At 46.2% G+C, this 21,781-nt stretch overlaps 2 protein-coding genes across 2 annotated transcripts in view; one reads left to right on the top strand and one right to left on the bottom strand.

The window, feature by feature from the left end:
- Positions 1-19,298, bottom strand: part of LOC140720562 (uncharacterized) — a 66,431-nt gene extending 47,133 nt beyond the window's left edge. The window contains exons 1-4 of the mRNA XM_073035399.1: positions 19,245-19,298; positions 15,642-15,769; positions 6,756-6,808; positions 6,347-6,574 (exon numbers count right to left, since the gene is read on the bottom strand). Of these exons, the coding sequence (XP_072891500.1) occupies positions 6,347-6,574; positions 6,756-6,808; positions 15,642-15,769; positions 19,245-19,298 (463 nt within the window). The remainder of the gene's footprint in view (positions 1-6,346; positions 6,575-6,755; positions 6,809-15,641; positions 15,770-19,244) is intronic.
- The window catches only part of LOC140720622 (NACHT, LRR and PYD domains-containing protein 3-like), a 745,417-nt gene that overhangs the window by 369,535 nt on the left and 354,101 nt on the right, over positions 1-21,781 (top strand). The window lies entirely within an intron of this gene.

Below are 21,781 nucleotides of genomic sequence, written 5' to 3'. Positions count from 1 at the left end.
CTCTCCCAAAGAGGCACATCTGCCAGACGTGCATGTGGCTGGGCGATCTGGAAGACCGTGTGAGGAATCTGGAGCAGCAGCTGGATGACCTTCGACTCATAAGGGAGAATGAGGCAGACATGGATGAGAGCTACAGGGAGGTAGTCACACCTAGGCTGCCGGAAGCTGGTCGCTGGGTGACAGTCAGGGGGGGGGGGAAGCGAAGGAGAGTAGACAGGAAGTGCAGAGCACCCATCTAGCCATTCCCCTGAATAATGTTTACCGTCCTGGATTCTGTTGGCAGGGATGACCGACCAGCTGTGAGCCACGGTGGCAGGGCCTCTGGCACTGAGTCTGACCCTGTGGTGCAGAAGGGTGGGACGGAGAAGAGGAGAGCTGTCGTCATTGGAGACTCTATAGTCAGGGGAGCAGACAGGAGATTTTGTGGATTTGAGAAGGAAACCCGCATGGTTTGTTTCCTCCCGGGTGCCAGGGTCTGGGATGTCTCTGACCGGGTGCATGACATCCTGGTACGAGAGGGAAAGCAACCAGAAGTCGTGACACATGTTGGTACCAACGACATAGGCAGGAAGAGGGATGAGGTCCTGAAGTGCGAGTTTCGGGAACTAGGCAGAAGGCTGAAGAACAGGACCTCAAGGGTGGTGTTCTCAGGATTGCTGACAGTGTTACGTGATAGTGATGGTAAGAATTGGAGGAGATGGCAGTTGAGTGCGTGGCTGAGGAATTGGTGCAGGGGGCAGGGTTTTAGATTTTTGGATCATTGGGATCTCTTTTGGGGAATGTGGGACCTGTACATATTTGATGGGTTGCACCTGAACTCGTGGGGGAGCAATATCCTTGCAGGTAGGTTTGCTAGCATGGCTCGGGAGGGTTTAAACTAATTTACAAGGGGGTTGGGACCCGGGGAGATTGAGCAGTGAAAGAGGTGCATGGAATAAAACCAGATCTAACATATAGGGAGGCTTTGAGGAAAGAGAAGCAGAATAAAGGGTGTAAAGGTAATAAGGTAAAAGGGCTAAAGTGTGTATACTTCAATGCAAGAAGCATCAGGATCAAAGGTGATGAACTGAGAGCTTGGATACATACATGGAATTATGATGTAGTGGTCATTACAGAGACGTGACTGGCACCAGGGCAGATTGGATTCTCAATATTCCTGGATTTAAGTGCTTTAAAATGGATAGAGAGGGGGTAAAAGGGAGGAGGGGTGTCATTATTGATTAGGGATACTATTACAGTTATAGAAAGGGCGGGTAATGTAGCAGGATCCTCTTTCGAGTCAGTATGGGTGGAAATCAGGAACAGGAAGGGAGCAGTTACTCTAATTTGGGGTATTCTATAGGCCCCCTGGTAGCAGCAGAGATACTGAGGAGCAGACTGGGAGGCAGATTTTGGAAAGGTGCAAAACTAACAGGGTTGTTATCATGGGTGACTTTAACATCCCTAATATTGATTGGCACCTGATTAGATGGTTTAGATGGGGCAGAATTTGTTAAGTTTGTCCAGGAAGGATTCCTGTCACAGTATGTTGAAAGTCCGACTAGGGGGAATGCCATACTAGATCTAGTATTAGGCAACGAACCGGGTCAGGTCACAGATCTCTCAGCAGGTGAGCATCTGGGGGACAGTGAGCACCACCCCCTGGCCTTTAGCATTATCATGGAAAAGGGTAGAATCAGAGAGGACAGGAAAATGTTTAATTGGGTAAGGGCAAATTATGATGCTATAAGGCTAGAACTTGCGGATGTGAATTGAGATGATGGTTTTGTAGGGAAATGTACTATGGACATGTGGTCCATGTTTAAGGATATCTTGCAGGATGTTAGGGATAAATTTGCCCCGGTGCGGAAGATAAAGAATTGTAGGGTGTAAGAACCATGGGTGACAAAGTGAGGTGGAAAATCTAGTCAGATGGAAGAAGGCAGCATACATGAGTTTTAGGAAGCAAGGATCAGATGGGTCTATTGAGGAATATAGGGTAGCAAGAAAGGAGCTTAAGAAAGGGCTGAGAAGAGCAAGAAGGGGGCATGAGAACGCCTTGGTGAATAGGGTAAGGGGAAACCCCAAGGCATTCTTCAATTATGTGAACAACAAAAAGTTGACAGGAGTGAAGGTAGGACCGATTAGAGATAAAGGTGGGAAGATATGCCTGGAGGCTGTGGAAGTGAGTGAGGTCCTCAATGAATACTTCTCTTCGGTATTAAACAATGCGAGGGAATGTGATCATGGGGAGGACAATATGAGTGAAGTTAATGTTCTGGAGCATGTTGATATTAAGGGAGAGGAGGTGTTGGAGTTGTTAAAATACATTAGGACGGATAAGTCCGCAGGGCCTGACGGAATATTCCCCAGTCTGCTCCACGAGGCGAGGGAAGAGAGTGCTGAGCCTCTGGCTAGGATCTTTATGTCCTCGTTGTCCACGGGAATGGTACCGGAGGATTGGAGGGAGGTGAATGTTGTCCCCTTGTTCAAAATAGTTAGCATGGATATTCCGGGTAATTATAGACCAGTGAGCCTTACGTCTGTGGTGGGAAAGCTGTTGGAAAAGATTCATAGAAATAGGATTTATGGGCATTTAGAGAATCATGGTCTGATCAGGGGCAGTCAGCATGGCTTTGTGAAGGGCAGATCGTGTCTAACAAGCCTGATAGAGTTCTTTGAGGAGCATATAGATGACCAAGCATATGGATGGAAGGTAGTGCAGTGGATGTGATCTACAGGAATTTTAGTAAGGCATTTGACAAGGTTCCACACGGTAGGCTTATTCAGAAAGTCAGAAGGCATGGGATCCAGGGAAGTTTGTCAAGGAGGATTCAGAATTGGTTTGCCTGCAGAAGGTCATGTTGGAGGGAGTACATTCAGATTGGAGGGTTGTGACCTGTGGTGTCCCACAAGGATCTGTTCTAGGACCTCTACTTTTCTTGATTTATATTAATGACCTGGATGTGAGGGTAGAAGGGTGGGTTGGCAAGTTTGCAGGTGACACAAAGGTTGGTGGGGTTGTAGATAGTGTAGAGGATTCTTGAAGATTGCTGACAGACATTGATCGGATGCAGAATTGGGCTGAGAATTGGCTGTTGGAGTTCAGCCCGGGGAAGTATGAGGTGGTACACTTTGGAAGGACAAACTCCAAGGCAGAGTACAAAGTAAATGGCAGGATACTTGGTAGTGTGGAGGAGCAGAAGGATCTGGGGGTACATGTCCACAGATCCCTGAAAGTTGCCTCACAGGTAGATAGGGTAGTTAGGAAAGCTTATGGGGTGTTAGCATTCATAAATCAAGGGATTGAGTTTATCTCTATCAAATCACCCCTCATTCTCCTACGCTCCAGGGAATAAAGTCCTAACCTATTCAACCTTTCTCTGTAACTCAGTTTCTCAAGTCCTGGCAGCATCCTTGTAAACCTCCTGTGCACACTTTCAACCTTATTAATATCCTTCCTGTAATTAGGTGACCAAAACTGCACACAATACTACAAGTTCGGTCTTACCAATGTCTTATACAACCTCACCATTACATTCCAATTCTCTCATCTCAGATATTTGTAAAGTATGTGTGATAGCAAGGAAACACAATAACAGGAGTACCGTAAATAGACCAAGAGAGAGGGGAGGGAGAGGGGAGAGAGAGAGATTGGAGAGAGAGGGGAGAGGGGAGAGAGGGAGAGAAAGGGGGAGGAGGGAGCGGGGAGGGAGTCAGGGGGGAGGGAGAGAGAGAGGGGGAGAGGGGGGTGGGGAGAGGGGGAGGGGGGAGAGGGGGAGGGGAGAAGGAGGGGGGAGGGACGGGGAGAGAGAGGGGGGAGAGAGGCGGAGGGAGAGGGGGGAGAGAGAGAGAGAGAGAGAGAGAGAGAGAGAGAGAGAGAGAGAGAGAGAGAGAGAGAGAGAGAGAGAGAGAGAGAGAGAGAGAGAGAGTCTTCAACTGCTTTCACTTCCTTGCAGAACAGCAACTAGTTTGTCGACGTCCCTGTCAAGACTCCGCAGGATACTTTATTTCTCATCAAATATCCCACTGATTTTACCAAACTACTATGGATATAATCAACAAAACACACAAAATGCTGGTGGAACACAGTAGGCCAGGCAACATCTATAGGGAGAAGCGCTGCCGACGTTTCGGGCCGAGACCCTTCGTCAGGACTAACCGAAAGGAAAGATAGTAAGAGATTTGAAAGTAGTGGGGGGAGGGGAAATGCGAAATGATAGGAGAAGACCAGAGGGGGTGGGATGAAGCTAAGAGCTGGAAAGGTGATTGGCGAAAGTGATACAGAGCCTGAGAAGGGAAAGGATCATGGGACGGGAGGTCTCAGGAGAAAGAAAGGAGGTGGGGGGAGCACCAAAGGGAGATGGAGAACAGGCAAACAACTAAATATGTCAGGGATGGGGTAAGAAGGGGAGGAGGAGCATTAACGGAAGTTAGAGAAGTCAGTGTTCATGCCATCAGGTTGGAGGCTACCCAGCCGGTATATAAGGTGTTGTTCCTCCAACCTGAGTTTGGATTCATTTTGACAATAGAGGAGGCCATGGATAGACATATCAGAATGGGAATGGGACGTGGAATTAAAATGTGTGGCCACTAGGAGATGCTGCTTTTTCTGGCGGACCGAGCGTAGGTCTTCCACGAAACGGTCTCCCAGTCTGCGTCGAGTCTCACCAATATATAAAAGGCCACACCAGGAGCACCGGACGCTATATACCACAACAGCTGACTCACAGGTGAAGTGTCGCCTCACCTGGAGGGACTGCCTGGGGCCCTGAATGGTGGTGAGGGAGGAAGTGTAAGGGCAGGTGTAGCACTTGTTCCGTTTACAAGGATAAGTGCCAGGAGAGAGATCGGTGGGAAGGGATTGGGGGGGACGAGTGGACAAGGGATTCGTGTTGGGAGCGATCCCTGCGAAAAGCAGAAAGTGTGGGGGAGGGAAAAATGTGTTTGGTAGTGGGATCCCGTTGGAGGTGGCGGAAGTTCCGGAGAATTATATGTTGGACCTGGAGGCTGGTGGGGTGGTAGGTAAGGACAAGGGGAACCCTATCCCAAGTGGGGTGGCGGGTTGATGGGGTGAGGGCAGATGTGCGGGAAATGGGAGAGATGCGTTTGAGAGCAGAGTTGATGGTGGACGAAGGGAAGCCCCTTTGCTTAAAAAAAGGAAGACACCTGCTTCATCCTGGAAAGAAAAGCCTCATCCTGAGAGCAGGTGCGGCGGAGATGGAGGAATTGTGAGAAGGGGATAGCCTTTTTACAAGAGACAGGGTAGGAAGAGGAATAGTCCAGGTAACTGAGAGTCTGTAGGTTTATAGTAGATATCCAGAGATAGATAGATAGATAGATAGATACTTTATTCATCCCCATGGGGAAATTCAACATTTTATTCCAATGTCCCATACACTTGTTGTAGCAAAACTAATTACACACAATACTTAACTCAGTAAAAATATGATATGCATCTAAATCACTCTCTCAAAAAGCATTAATAATAGCTTTTAAAAAGTTCTTAAGTCTTGGCGGTTGAATTGTAAAGCCTAATGGCATTGGGGAGTATTGACCTCTTCATCCTGTCTGAAGAGCATTGCATCGATAGTAACCTGTCGCTGAAACTGCTTCTCTGTCTCTGGATGGTGCTATGTAGAGGATGTTCAGGGTTTTCCATAATTGACCGTAGCCTACTCAGCGCCCTTCGCTCAGCTACCGATGTTAAACTCTCCAGTACTTTGCCCACGACAGAGCCCGCCTTTCTTACCAGCTTATTAAGACGTGAGGCGTCCCTCTTCTTAATGCTTCCTCCCCAACACGCCACCACAAAGAAGAGGGCGCTCTCCACAACTGACCTATAGAACATCTTCAGCATCTCACTACAGACATTGAATGACGCCAACCTTCTAAGGAAGATGGAGACAGAAAGATCAAAAAAGGGGAGGGAGGTGTCGGAAATGGACCAGGTAAATTTGAGGGCAGGGTGAAAGTTGGAATATAATCAAGTACGTTGTTATTTAAGAATAACTGCAATGTATATGCCACCCTGTAAACTTAGGTCATGTTGAATTCTTCTCAATTACTGAAAAAAGCCAAGATCACAGACGTTTCCTCACAGGACAACTCAGGCTGTGCAGATGTCTCTCTGTTAAACCTTCTTTTCATCTCTCACCTACCCACACACTTCTGACAGAAGGGAAACAACACTGCAGGCGGTGATCCACAACAAGTCTCAGCAACCGACTAGATAATGGAACCATCACATCTTTATACCCCTCCCCGCCGCCGCCTCCCCGCTATAAACTGCAGTGTGAGTAATTCTCATAATTTTGCCCTCTCCCAGCAGCTACCTACCGAAATGTCGTAAAGGGCAGACAAATACTGTCGATTCCGCCTGCGATGGAATAAGCAAAGCGAATCCTCAGTTCCCTCGGTCGGGGATCGGTAAAGCCCCGAGTGTGGGCGGATCGGCTTCCTATTACGGCAAGCAGTAGCCCGGGGACAGTTCCGGGATGCAGGAAGCTCGCACCTCCCGAGCCTTTGCTGATGATTCGGAGCTGGGTTGAAAATGCGGCGTTTCCGATAACACCTCCAACTGCCCCGGTTTCCCCTGGGACGTGCACAGGAAGTCAATGCATGAAATTAGCTGAAGGGAATTATTAATTCTTTCAAAAACGATTCACTACAGTTCTAATATCAATCAACACAATACATTATCAATCCCATTCGTGTTCTTAAAAATGGCTAAATATCTTTATGATGTTCATATTTCAATATATAGAGCTTCTTACCGTGTACCGCGGCTCTAGGTTCGGTTACCACCAGTAAGGCTGTGTTACGGATTCTGTAAGTAATGAACAGACCCTGGTTAATATTCAGTCAGCTCCTGGTGATAATCATTAACTAAACCCACAGCTTTATCAGCGGTTCTCTCCGTGTCCTGTTCTTTGGTACAAGGTACGTTCCGTCTCCAAACAAACATCACCATGGAGATGAAATGTCTCAGTGATTTTGAGAGTGGAAAGTTTGTCGGTGTCAGACGGTGCAGTTTTATAGACAATAGACAATAGGCAATAGGTTCAGGAGTAGGCCGTTCGGCCCTTCGAGCCAGCACTGCCATTCACTGTAATCATGGCTGATCATCCACAGTCAGTACTCCATTCCTGCCTTCTCCCCATATCCCTTGACTCCGCTATCTTTAAGAACTCTATCTAACTCTTTCTTGAAAGCATCCAGAGAATTGGCCTCCACTGCCTTCTGAGGCAGAGCATTCCATAGATCCACAACTCTCTGGGTGAAAAAGTTTTTCCTCACTCTGTTCAAAATGTCCTACCCCTTATTCTTAAACTGTGGCCTCTGGTTCTGGACTCCCCCAACATCGGGAACATTTTTCCTGTGTCTAGCGTGTCCAATCCCTTAATAATCTTATCTGTTTCAATCAAATCCCCCCTCATCCTTCTAAATACCAGTGTTCCAGTGAAAACACTGTCATTCAAGCGTGAAGAAAGTTTAACACTTTGTGGTACAGTGAAGAGCGATAGAACCAATGATGCAATGTAAAATACATTAGCTGGGATCTCGAAGGTCGACTGTTCTTTTCTCCATAGACGCTGCCTGGCCTGCAGAGTTCCTCCAGCATTTTGTGTGTGTTGCTTGGATTTCCAGCATCCGCTGATTTCTCTTGTTTCAGAGAGATCGGTGACGGGTCACTGCCCCGTGGGATATTTCACATCTCACTACCGGGGTGAAAGATGCTTTCTGCTCACACTCAGTAGAAATCACCCAGGAGAGTATTTCTGGTTGACGGCAAAGACGTTGTTTCTCTTAATCCATTTGGACAATAATTGACTCGTTAACATGAACATGTCAGGACGCCCTTCTCCCACTAAATTTACTCCCGATCTCGACCAAAGCTGAGCCTCGCTCTAAATGCTGAATAGTTGTGCAGAATCATAGACAACACTTACCTCTGATGTTGTAACCGGACGGCGTTCAGTGTGGTCCCGGGGAATCACAGTCTGACTTCCCGGGTGACCGACAATGGCCTGGCACCGGTGTGTTCACCCTGTACGGAGAGTTGAGTCTGAGCTGCTGCTCCCGAGGCCACTCGGCTGTGATGTGCCCGTCGCTCGTTACAGATGGACAGGGCCGGGTGAGCCGGGGTAGAGCGGGACTGCCGCAGTCCGGGTCACACTAACTCTCAACGGCTCAGGACGGGTCTGACAGCGGGAGGAGACGGGAGTGGGATCAATGTAGCAACCCTAAAGAGGGAAACAAACAGGCTGCGTTAACCTTTCTGTCCGGATTTCCGTGTGGATCTCTCCTTTTTCTTTCATCGCAACCAGTGGAGCGGAGTTTCTGTTTAACACAGTGAGTTCCAGGCTACGAAATTGATCCAGTTCGGGTTCTGGGAGGGTCTGAGCTCCGCCCTCTGTGTAAGAAAGTCTGCCTAACATGGATAGAGTTTCAGCTCAAACGTTCCTCACCTGTTCAGGTCCCGGGAGCAGCATTTCTGCTGAACCTAAACCAAATACGTTTGACCATATATATTTCCACTAACTGGGGGAAAAAAATTGGGGGAGATGTTTGCATTTCCATCCGGACAACTATTGTCCCAAGAACCCTCCTCGCCCCCGGTTTCATTCCACACCCCGCCGGAAATACTTGTTGAATTTATTTCTCTTAAAAGTCGTTTATTCCAATTGGCCAGAAGTTTTACCGAGGGAGGGAGTGACGCACTCACTGAAAATCGTCACATACGTTAAAATGGTCGACAGGGAGGGAATGACGCACTGATTGAAATGAGCATGAGGGAGGGGGGAGTTGTTTGCCCATTAAAAATGGGAGCCTCACACCCCTCTGTCTCCTAACTTTCACTAGCCTCATCCCTCAACCCCATCTACCCTGTCTATACCCCTCATGATTTTGTAGACCTCCATCAAATCTCCCCCAAATCCTCTGCGTTTCAAGGAATAAAGTCGTAACATATCCAATCTTCCCTTATAACTCAGGTCCTCCAATCGCAGCAACATCCTTGTAAATTTTCGTTGTACTCTGTCAACCTTATTTACATCTTTCCTGTGGGTAGGTGACATAAACTGCAAACATACTCCAAATTAGGCCTCATAACCGTTTTATATGATGCAATCTCCTGTACTGAATACTTCAATTTATGAAGGCCAATGTGCCAAAGGTTTCTTTACTACCTTATCTAGGTATGCTGCCACTTTCAATGAATTGTGGACCCGTATTCCCGGATGCCTTTGTCCTACCGCACCCCTCTGTGCCGAACCCGTCACTGTGTAAGTCCCATCCTGGTTGATCCTACTGAAGTGTAACAGCTCACAAGCCTGCATTAAACTCCATCTGCCATTATCAGACATTTTTACACCTGGCGCAGATCCCGCTGTAAGCTCCGATAGTCTTCATCGCTGTCAAATACACTCTAAACCTTCGTGTCATCTGCAAAGTTGCTGAAGCGATCCCCCAATCTGTGTCGGGTCTCGCCGATGTAGAGGAGGCCGCAGCGGGAGCACCGGATGCAATAGACGACCCCAGGAGACTCGCAGGTGAAGTGTTGCCTCACCTGGAAGGACTGTCTGGGGCCCGGAATGGTGGTAAGGGGGGAGGTGTGGGGACAGGTGTCGCATTTGCGCTTGCAGGGATAAGTGACAGGTGGGAGTGGAGTTCTGTTCACTCTTTCCCTAGATGCTGTGTGGCCTGCTGAGTTTCTCCAACATTTCATGTGTGTTGCTCCAGCATCTGCAAATTTTCTCTTGTTTGCAAGTAACTTCTTGATCACTGATCCAAAACACAGGTAGCGTGTCGGTTGGAAATGAAGATCAGAAATAAAGATCAGAAGCTGAATTATTCTCACCTTAGTTAGCTAAGAATGTTCAGTCTCCGTGTGGGTAGATTCTAACTTTACAGCAGACAGTCAGGCGAAGGTCATTTAGTAGCGACCGGTGAGGAGGGGAAGGGGGGTTGCTAATCTGTGAAAACTCACAGCGCGATTTTCTGTATGGTGAATTTCAACATACAGACATCCCTCAGAGCAGGGAGCGGCTTCTCTGCTGAAACCAAACAAACCAGTTCGACTTTCCGCGCTCACTTTCAACTGTGAACAAAGCTAATTTAACACTGTATTTAAATATTTATGTTACGGGAAAACAAAAAAAAACGGTGATATAGAAAAGGAAGTTCACCATTGTCTGCAATCTGAATGTCGACTTGTTAGAATTACTATCACACTTTGACAGCTGATATATATATATATTATATACACACACAATTAATTAAATAAATATATATGTGGCATTGTCCACTGCGGCGTTCCGAATGGCAAAATCATACAGTAGCTCTGTATTCCGAATAGTTTTTCGTGTGTATGTGAGTGAGAGAGTGACAGGGAGTGAGAGGGAAAAGAGGGAGAGAGACTATTTCCCTGCCCCGTGGGAACATTTCGCACATCATTGTCGGTGCGAAAGGCTTTTCTGCAGCGACGGAGTCGAAAACAACTGAAGAATGTTTGCAATTGAAGTCAATCGTTTCTTTTAATCCATTTGGTCAATAATTAATTCGTTAATTTGAAGATTTCAGAGTTCCCTTCTCCCACTGAATTCCCTCCCGATCCCGACAAAAGCCGAACCCCGTTGTAAGCGTTTCCTGATTCTGGAGAATCGGAGACAACACTTACTGTGATGTTGAAACCGGACGGAGTTCAGTGTGGTCCCGGGTGAACGGTGTGCTCACCGTGCACGGAGATTCCAGTCTGAGCCGCTACACCCGAGATCATTTGGTTATATACTGTCTGTCTCTCATTACAAAAACACTCGCTCTCCTCCCACCGGCCCCTCCCCGTTGTGCTCTCCTCCCACCCGCCCCCCCCCCGTTGTGCTCTCCTCCCAACCCCCCCCCCGTCTACTTTTCCTCCCGCCCTCTCCTCTCCCCGCTCTCCTCCCCCACCTACTCCCAGTTCTCTCCTCCCCCTCCCGCTCTCTCCTCATCCCATGCTCTCTCCTCCCCGCTAGACTCTCCTTCCCCTTTCCCTACTCTCACCTTCTTTCTTTCCCCAAACCCTTCCCCGCTCTCTCGCGCGTTCACCCCTCGTCTTCTCTTTCCTGTCCAGGTACCGCCTGTCTATCCCCTTCGCACCCCTCTTCTCTTTCTCCACTTTCTATCCGCCCCTCCGGGTGAGAGGGAGGGGAAGAGTAGGGAGTGGGACGGCAGGGGGAAGTAGTAGAGCAACTTTTGCAGGGAGATGGTGCGTAGCAGAGGGTGATGGAGGTAGGGAGGGTGGTGTTGAGAGAGGGGAGGTGTTGAGAGAGGGGGTGTGTGCTGAGAGAGAGGGGATGCGCAAGGAGGGGCGTGTGCGCGGGTAGAGGGGTGTTGAGAGAGGGTGGAGAGAAGGGTGAGTGTTGAGGGAGGGGGTGTGCGTGGGGAGGGGGGTGCTGAGAGTGGGGTGTTGAGAGAGGGTGGAGGGAGGGGAGGGTTGGTGAGGGAGGGGGTGTGTTGAGAGAGGGGTTGTGTGCTGAGAGAGGGGGTGTGCGTAGGGAGGGAGGTGCTGGGAGGGGGTAGTTGAGAGAGGGTGGAGGGAGGGGTGGGGTGTTGAGGGAGGGGGTGTGTTGAGAGAGGGTGTGTGTGCTGAGAGAGGGGGTGTGCGTGGGGAGAGAGGTGCTGAGAGGGCAGTGTTGAGAGAGGGTGGAGGGAGGGTTGGGGTGTTGAGGGAGGGGGTGTGTTGAGAGACGGGATGTGCGTGGGGAAGGGGGTGCTGACAGGGGGGTGTTGAGATTTGTTCCCAGGGTGAGGATTTTCACTTCAGGACATCAGAGATGTTCTTCTTCAAAGAATGTCGTTTCCCGTCCTCTACCACTGATGCTGCTCTCACCCGAATCTCCTCCATTTCCTTCTGCCTTAACAGTGATAGTGTTCCTCTTGTCATAAACTACCCCCAGTCAGATTCTGCATCAACACAACATTCTCCACAACTTCGGTCATCTCCAAAGGGATCCTACCACCAAACACATCTTTAACTCCTCCATCACTCCCCGCCCCCACACACACACTCTGCTTTCTGCAGGGACCCTTCTCCACTAATCTGCCTCCTGGCACTTATCTCTGTAGGCGGCCAGTATGCTACACCTGCCAGTCCTTCCAAGAGAGAGGCAACACTTCACCTGCAAATCAGTTGGACCGAAAGATTGCAAAAGTCACACCACTCTTTAAGAAGCGAGGATCGTAAAAGAAAGGAAATTATAGGCCAGTTATCCTTATGTTAGTGGTTGGGAAGGTGTTGGGGTCTATTATTAAGAATGAGGTTTTGGGGTACTTGGAGACTAATGATAAAATAAGTCAAAGTCATCATGGTTTTTGTGAAGAGAAATCTTGCCCGATAAATCTACTAGAGTTCTTTGAGGAAGTAACAAGCAGGGTGGACAAAGGGGAGACAGTGGATGTAATTTGCTTACATTCTCAGAAGACGTTTGGTAAGGTGCCACACATGAGGCTGCTTAACAAGCTAAAATCCTATGGCATTACTGGAATAGTGGAATGGCTGACAGGCAGAAGGCTGTCAGTGGGAATAAAAGAGGCCTTTTCTCGTTGGCTGCCGGTGACTGGTGGTGTTCCTCAGTGGTCTGTTTTGGGACCACAGTTCTTCACATTATTTGTCAGTGATTTAGATAATGGAATGGATGGCTTTGTGGCAAAGTTTGTGGATATTACGAAGATAGGTGGAGCAATAGGTAGTGCGGATGAAGCAATGACTCAGACAAATTGGAAGAATGGACAAAAAGCGTCAAAGGGAATACAGTGTTGGGAAATGTATGATAAAACATTTTGGTAAAACGAACAATAGTGCAGACTATCATCTAGATGGGGAGAAGGCTCAAACATCACGTGCAGAAAAGATCATGAGTACTCGTGCAAGGTTAATTTCCTTGAAGGTTAATTTAAAGGTTGAGTCTGTAGTGAAGAAGAAAAATGCAATGTTGTCCTTTATTTCAAAGGGAATAGAATATATAAGCAAAGAGAAAATTCTGAGTCTTTATGAGACACTAATCGGGCCATACTTTCAGTATTGTCAACAGTTTTGGGCCCAATATCTCAGAAACCATGTGTTGTCATCGTCGAGTGACCGCAGGAGGATCATGAGGATGATTCCAGCAATGAAGGGGTTCACATATGAGGTGCATGTGGCAGCTTTGGGCCTGTACTGACTGGAATTAGAAGAATGCTGGAGGATCTCATTTAGACCTACCGAATGTTGAAAGCACCGGCGAGGGTAGATGTGGAGAGGATGGTGGATGTATCCAAACCTGGAGGGTGCAGCCTCAAAATTGATGGGTAACTGTTTAGAAAAGATGAAAGAAGGATTTTATCTTTAGACAGAGAGTAGTGAATCTGTGGAATGTTCTGCCACAGACTGTAGTGGAGGTGAAGTCTGTGGGTATTTTTAAGGCAGAGGTTGATAGTCTCCTGATCGGTCAGGGCATCAAAGGATATGGTGAGAAGGCAGATGTATGGGGTTGAGTGGGATCAGGGCTCAGCTATGATGGAATGTCGGAGCTGAATCGATAGGCTGAATTCTGCTCCAAGTCATATGGTCTGGTGAATGTCAGAACCTGATTTTTTTAAGGAATCATGAAATAATTTTTTAGAGACAACTGTAGATAATGTAGATAATGTGAGTTTGAAGGAAAAAGTAGTAAAATTCCGGAAACTCACAGCAAGCAGGTAATTGGTAATGTTGCAGTTTCGAGACCATTGGTACTGTTCTTTATATCAGTTTTCAGATTCGCTGACCTTCCCTGCAGCAGAAATAGTTAAGCAGAACACTAATGTGAATGCTGTCACATCGGAATCAGAGTGAAATGCTGAACCGGTTGGATTTCATTTTCGCAGAGTGACCACTCACTGGAATGTGGAATGTGAAAGGCCAGACAGCCGCTTACACCAGACCCTGGTGAAACTCCTGGTGTGGAATACAGAGACCAAAAACTGGAATCTCGCCCTGGATTTGCTCAGTGATTTGTGATTAGCCATGTCTAACAACCTTTGCACTGTGGATGAATAAACAGTTAGTCTAATTTTTCCGACCAGTCACAGTACCTCTCTCACTCATCCATCACTGCCGTTCTCTCTCATCGAAACAAAGAAAGTCAACAGCACAATACAGGCCCTTCAGCCCACAAAGCTGTGTCGAACATGTCCTTACTTTAGAAATCACCTAGGGTTACGACTGTTTACTATTTCCCATTTATGCTGCCTGGCCTCCGAAGTTCCTCCAGCATTTTGTGTCTGTGTTGCTCGGATTTCCAGCATCCACAGATTTTCTCCTGTTTTTTGATAAAAACAAAAGCGGGGTCACGTAAAATAGCAAGAAAACAGAGGGAAGCTGGAACATTGGAAAGCTTTTACATAACCAAAAAAAAAAGACACACAGGAGAGACAAGATGAATAATTAAGGTAAGTGAGCCAATAATATCAAGAGCTGTTCATATATATCAATAGTAAAAGACAGGCGAGTTGAGTGGGTTTCAGTGAGATGTGCCGCCCCACCACCCGCATTCAATAAACTTAGGTCAGTGCAGGAGTACAGGCCCAAGGATGGCAAACGCTTCTCATAACTTAACCCCTTCATTCCCGGAATCATCATCTTGAACATCCTCTGGACTCTCTCCAACGACAGCACACTTTTTCCGAGATATGGATCCTAAATGCTTTAAGTATGGCCTAATAGGGTCTTATAAACTGCCGGCATTATCTCCTTGCTTATATCTTCCACTTTACTCTAAATAAATGCCAGCGTTACATTTGCCTTCTTTACACAGGCTCGTCCTGTAAATTAACCTTCTGGGAGTCTTGCCCGAGGACTCATATTTCCTTCTGTACTTCTGTTGTTAGAACCTTCTCCCCAATCAGATAATAGTTCACTATTGTTCCTTTTGCCAAAAAGCACCATGGTACATTTCCCAATATTGTATTCCATCTGCCACATGTTTGCTCATTCTTCAAATTTGCCTGTGTCCTGCTGCAATCACATTGCTTCCTCAGCACTACCAACGCCTCCTCCTATCTTTCACAAATTTGTCCCATAGCCCGAACTTCGCACGGGATAATCCACGTCCGGATTATCTTGGTTGTGTCAATCATAATTTTTCAACAGTGAAAACCAGGATCTAATTCTGACTTCGCTTATATAATTCTGACGGCACTACCCTCCATCTGCCATTTCTTTACCCATTTTCCTAATCTATGTCGGTGCCTCTGTCGCCTCTCTACTTACACAAAGCTCCCTGCCCATTCACCTGTCTTCAAATCGCCTGCAAACATTGTAAGTAAAGGCGATGAATTCCATCACTGAAATCATTGACATGAAACGTAAGAAGAATCAGTTCCAACATGGAGCCCTGTGGATCCCCACTCTTCACCGGCAATCATCGTTTCGCTTATTTGACAGTTTACCCAGGTTCATGAAAACTTATTCGGCTGTGCACATTCACGTGCTGATTTAGCTCAGACAGTAAAGGTACTTGTTAATAAATACAAACTCCTTCTGTTACTAACTGATCGTTATTGCTGATGGATAATACCTGTAACGCATTGTCTCAATTGTGAAAGCTCCATCTGCATCATCCAAAAGTCAGCACGTAGTAGCATTAAACAATGAGGCCTACACAGCAATACTGATGTCAGTCTCCAGAACGCCATGATAGTTCACACGGATAGAGTGGCTGGAAAGTTCACACGAATTGAGAAGTAGGTGTGTGAGGTTTGCTCGTGCCTCAGGGTTTAGCAGCCGGAGCTGAGAGCAAAAGGAAAAAAAAAAAAACATGCAGCAGCAATAATACCATTGATAATAATTTACCTGTTTACAAACAGGATATAAAATTGTAGCATCATGCATCCCATAGCTATTCGACACTCACTGAGATAATCACAATATAATTTCAGAAGAGCGGAAAGTATGCCGTGAGGGTGTGAAAATATGTAAAGATAACTGATAATAGATTCTGTAATTCCAAATCAAGCCCGAATGAATATCTGAAAGCTTTCATGTTGTTATGTTGACTACCAAAAATCATTTAATTCTGCCCCACACTAGAGAAACGTGTCATTTGGTCTGGACAACCACAGAACATTAAACACAATGAAAGGTGCAATAAAGCGAGTAGACCAGCAATGTCCCATACTCCCGATGGATGGAAATGAAACAGATAAACACCTGGGATATCAAAAGGCAAACGAATTGGATCATAGTGTGATAAATGAAAATAAACCCCTTCCGGGCTTAAGAAAATGTGCCAGAAAGAGCTCAATAGTGAACAGAGAGCAAAGGCAACAAACAGATTTGCTGCAAATACATTATATTTTTTTTTCCAAAACCAATCTGGAAAAATAGATAAAGAAAAATAACAACTGAAATGGAAATTTTAGAAAACACTACATACACTTGAGAGCAGGTACCTCGGACAGAGGCGGAAGAGGAATAACAGACGTAATAAGTTTACACACCAGTCAGATTAAACTTCGAAAGATAACTTTTCATCAAGGAAGACAGGATTTAGCGAGCATGTGGAATTCTGATATGGATACCAGATCAATAAACTTAAATAAAAGTACAATATAGAAAATAAATGACAAAATTATCACTTCGGAAGAAAGAGTTAACCAATGGAAGAACATAACCCTCTGGGGAGGACATCCCCACGATCTGAACAGAGTCGATGTCGACAAGGAAACGTCGAAGGTTTGGATCAGAGCAGGAGTCCTTTTCCCAGGAACGGGGAAACACAAGGTGGTGAACTCTGAACCAATATAAAATACAGAAGAACAACAAATTCAAGCCGACAATGTCACGAGAAAACTGAAACAATGGATCGCAGCACAGGATCCTGCAGCAGATTAACTCAGTTTGATTACTGATACAAGTGAAATCAGTAGACAAGCATCATTCACCAATTTCTTGCTTTAAAATGCTAACTCATAAAAGGCAGCGTACGTTACTACAAATAGAACTTGATCCAACAACAACTTATAGCCATTCCAGACACACACGACTTTCGTAAATCAAAATTTTTAAAAAACACCGGCAATGTGCTAACTTAAAGGAGAAGATTGAAATGCTATTGCAAATGATCAGGGTATAAGAGCATAAGACAAAACTGCAGGGTGAATTCTGTCATGTGGTAGGATTTACCAGAGGGTGGTAATAGGTAGTGGCCTCTCTAACTGGAGGTCTGCAGTTACAGGTGTACCACAGTACTTCCGTTCATTGCACAACACCGAATCGAGAACAGCTGATCCCGCAGTTCGCTCTACCAGAGCTGGACGAAAAGCCATCTCGGAGACATTCCAGAAGTTCCCCCTGTTTGGATCTGGCACCAACCTCATTTTCCCAATCTACCTGTATATTGAAATCGCTCATGATGATCGGAACATTGCCCACTTGGCATGTATTTTCTATCTCCCGTTGTCATTTGCAAACCACATCTTTACTCTGGTCTGGACGTCTGTATATAACTCCAATCAGGGTCTTTTCTTTATTTTCGCAGTTTGTTAATTCCACCCACAATGATTCAACACCTTTCAACACTATGTCACCTATTTTTTTATTATTTGATTTCATTTTGTTTTTACCAACAGAGCCACACCAACCCCTCGGCCTATCTGCCTGTCCTCCAAGTACAAAGTGAATCCTGGGACATTAAACTCCCAGTTAAAATCTTCTCTCAGCCATTGTTCAGTGATGCCCACAACTCCTTACACTCCGATCTGTAGCTGTGCTACAAGTTCATCTCCCTTATTCCATATACTGTGCGCTTTCAAGTATAACACCTTTAGTCCTACATTCACCCTTTTCGATTTTGTCCACCTTTTGCATTGCAACATCCTGTTGATTGCAATTTTGCCCCATGATCAGCCTCTCTTTGTTAAGAAGTCTCTCTACCCACTGGCTCTGTACACCGACCAGCTAATCATCTGCACGTTCACTTCGGTTCCAATCCTCCGCCAGATTAGCTTAGACCCTCCGAACAGACATTGTCTAGTATACATTGTCCAATAGTAATATTCACAACTGGTCTCATCCCAATGACACCATGCATTAGTATTAAACAGTTAGACTTACACAGCAATAGACATGTAAATCTCCAGAAAGCCACAATACTAAACAACTCCGGAATAAGTGTCCTCGGCTCTGCACATACAGCAAGTTGGACCAGCTTGAGCTGAAAAAAAAAACTAAATAAAAATCAGAATGAAAGAGTTCATTATGCTTGAGATAGACGGGGTTGGTAATGCTGATTAACTCCCAGTACATAAAAATTCTCTCAATGGTGTTTTTCCCAAGCAACCTCTGAGTTGTCTACACCTTCTAAACCAGTCCAGCTCCTGACCTTCACATCAGGTTTAACTACTAAGTCCGGCGGAACCATTTCTATTGACAGTATGAGGAGCAAAGGCGGCTTACCACGGTTTCGGACGGATGGGGCTTGTCAGCCGGGGTTGGCACACATCACGTAGATGGAAAATTCTGTTCTCAAACCTACGACAAAACCCAGTCCTGGGGAAAGATTCGGTAGCAAACTACGGGGAAAGGTTGGGAACAACAGCTGCGGGGCAACAACGTGCTCTGTATGTCCTGTTGCAATGGCTTTGCATATTGGCTTGTGTATCAGGGAGACATCTCGGTCGCATCATCCATGGTCGACACTGGCCAACGGAGGGAGTCAATAATAATGCAAAACCGTAAGTAAGTAAGTAAGTAAATTAATGAGTGAATGAATGAATAAAAGATAGATAGATAGATAGATAGATAGATAGATAGATAGATAGATAGATAGATAGATAGATAGATAGATAGATAGATAGATAGATAGATAGATAGATAGATATAGGTAAATAGAAAATTAGACAGACAGAAAAATTGATAACTTGATAGATGAATACATCACATCAATATTACGAGAACATGACTTTCAGAGTCATTGAAAGTGTGTCCATGGTTGTGGAATCTGTTCAGTATTGCGGTGAGTGAAGTAATCCGTGTTGTTTCAGGTGCCTGATGGTCGGAGTGAAGAACTGTTCCTAAACATGGTCTTGTGTCTCTTTCCGATGGCTGCCGTGATAAAAGAGAATCACCTGGAAGGTGGGCGCTCCTGATTATGCCTTCCGCTTCCTTGTGACGTCACACGCTGTAGATGTGTCGCTAGTTTCCTGTGTTTTCACCTGTCGGGTGTGTGGGGCTTTTCCTGTGATAGGATGGATGCATCCACTACCTTGTGCAGGTGTTTGCGTTCTGCGGCATCGGTGTTCCCACACCGGGCCGCCATGCAATCGGATCAATACTGCACTCAGTGCGGAGATTTATAGCGCAGTCCAAGCCCAGATTAGCAAACCAGAATCAGAATCAGGTTTATTATCACTGGCATGTGACGTAAAATCTGTTAACTTAACAGCGGCAGTTCAATGCAATACATAATCTAGCAGAGATAATAATAAAAATAATAAATAAATTAAAACATAATAATAAACAAGTGAAAGGATCATCAAAAATGTGTTAAAAAAGAACAGAAATGTTGTATATTAAAAGGAGAGGTAGTGTCCAAAGCTTTCAAAGTCCATTTAGGAATCGGATGGCAGACGGGAAGAAGCTGTTCCTGAATCGCTGAGTGTGTGCCTTCAGGTTTCTCTATCTCCTCCCTGAAGGTAACAGTGAGAAAAGGGCTTGTCCTGGGTGCTGGAGGTCTTTAATAATGGACGCTGCCTTTCTGAGACACCGCTCCCTAAAGATGTCCTGGATACTTTGTAGGCTAGTACACAAGATGGAGCTGACTAGATTTACAACCTTCTGCAGCTTCTTACTGTCCTGTGCAGAAGCCCCTCCACACCAGACAGTGATGCAGCCTGTCATGCCAAATCGCTGCAAACTCCTAATAAAGTACAGCCGCTGTCTTGCCTTTTTAATGACTACATCAATATGCTGGGACCAGGTTTGATCCTCAAATATCTTGGCACCCAGGAACTTAAAGCTGCTCACTCTTTCTACATCTGATCTCTCTATGATGATTGGTGCACTTTCCCTCGTCTTACGGTTCATTATTGTAAAACTCAAAATCAAATTTCAACATGCTTTCATTCTCACAATCTGCCGGCGTGTTGGTTCCACCGCATTTGCGTCTGCCGAGCTCTGTCACGGGTCAGGTGTCTGAGAACTGGATGGTTGCAAGTGAATTCTGTTACTTAAGAAAGTTTCTGGGACTAAGTCCTTGAACGCGACGTCAGAAGTGGGTACATTATTAGCAAATATTCAACGAGATCAAAGATGTAAATATTTGGTTAGACCGGGTCTGAATAGGTCTCTGCGTGTTAAGTCATGCCTCACCAATCTTACAAGGTTTTTCGCGGAGTTGACCAGGAAAGCTGATGAAGGAATTGCGGTGGTGTATGTCCGCCTAGATCTTAGAAAAAGCCTTTGTCAATTCCGGCCTGAGAGGTTGGTCCGGAGTGTTCCGTCTTTTGGCACTGTGGAAGCGGTAGTAAATTTGATGCAACATTGGCTTACAACAGGGGTTCCCTTTCTTGTATCCAATGACCCCTCGGTTAATCGTAGGGCTCCATGCAATAAAAATATTGGAAACCCTGTCCTAGAGACAGAATCCAGAGGGTGGTAGTAGGTAGTGGCCTCTCTAACTGGAGGCCTGTAGTTACTGGTGTACCGCAGGTGCTGCTCTGGGTCCATTGTTGTGCGTTATATAGATCACCAATCTGACCGACAGTCTGATATATTCACACTGCAGATTTGCGAATGATCCCAAAATTGGATGAGTGGTAGACAGCGAGAGTGGCTGATAGTCTTGAATACAGGTCAGTGTATGGTGAATCACTTTGGGAGGACAAACCGTGATAGGACTTACACTGTAAAAGGTGGGGGGAGGGCGCATTGAGTACTGCAGTATAACGGGGGACCTGGGAAGACTGATCCATAATCCCTTGAAGGTGGCGTCGCAGGCAGATAGGGTTGTAAAGAGAACTATAGGGACATCGAACGTCTGACATCGAAGCGACGAGTACAGGGGCTGTGATGCTATGCTGAAGTTGTATAAGACGTTGGTAATGCCTAATATCGGGTATTGTATGTGTTCTGGTCACCAACCTGCATGAACGATATCAATAATTTTGACGGAGTACATAGAAAAATTAGAAGGATGATGCCGGGACATGAGGAGGGGAGTTGGAGGGAAGGTTTGAGTAGGTTAGGAAGAGGTTCGCATACACCCAAGCGTTGGAGGGAGAGGGAAGGTTTTTAAGAGATGTTCCAATTTATGAAGGGTGTAGATAGCGTAGATACAAGCAGACATTTTCCACTGAGGTTTGACGAGAGTAGTGAGCTACGGGTGAAAGGTGAAATATATCCGGGCAATATGCGGCGGGACATCATCTTGAGGCAGCGAGAGTGTGGAACGGGCTTCCAACGGAAATGGCGGATGCAGGACCGATTTCAACATTGAAGAGGAAATTGGATCCGACATGAATGGGAGGGTTATGGACGGCATGGTCCAGGTGCAGTGTCCACGGGACTAGGGAGAGGGTCAGTTCGGCGCTGGCGGATGAGCAGAAGAGCCTGTTTCAGTGCCGTACTGCTCGATGACTCTGTGACCAAATGCCACTGCGGGATGTTCCCCAGCGGGGTAAGGGTACTCCCGTCAGGCTGGGTGTAGCGAGGCATCAATATGGGACCACTGACCATTTCTCTCATAGTCTGTGTAGGCAGAAATAATTACCGCACTTTTGTGCAATTCTAGTCAGTCTTAAG

Source organism: Hemitrygon akajei, unplaced genomic scaffold, assembly GCF_048418815.1.
Source record: "Hemitrygon akajei unplaced genomic scaffold, sHemAka1.3 Scf000045, whole genome shotgun sequence".
Classification (NCBI taxonomy): Eukaryota; Metazoa; Chordata; class Chondrichthyes; order Myliobatiformes; family Dasyatidae; genus Hemitrygon; species Hemitrygon akajei.
This window is presented reverse-complemented; position numbering and strand designations above follow the sequence as displayed.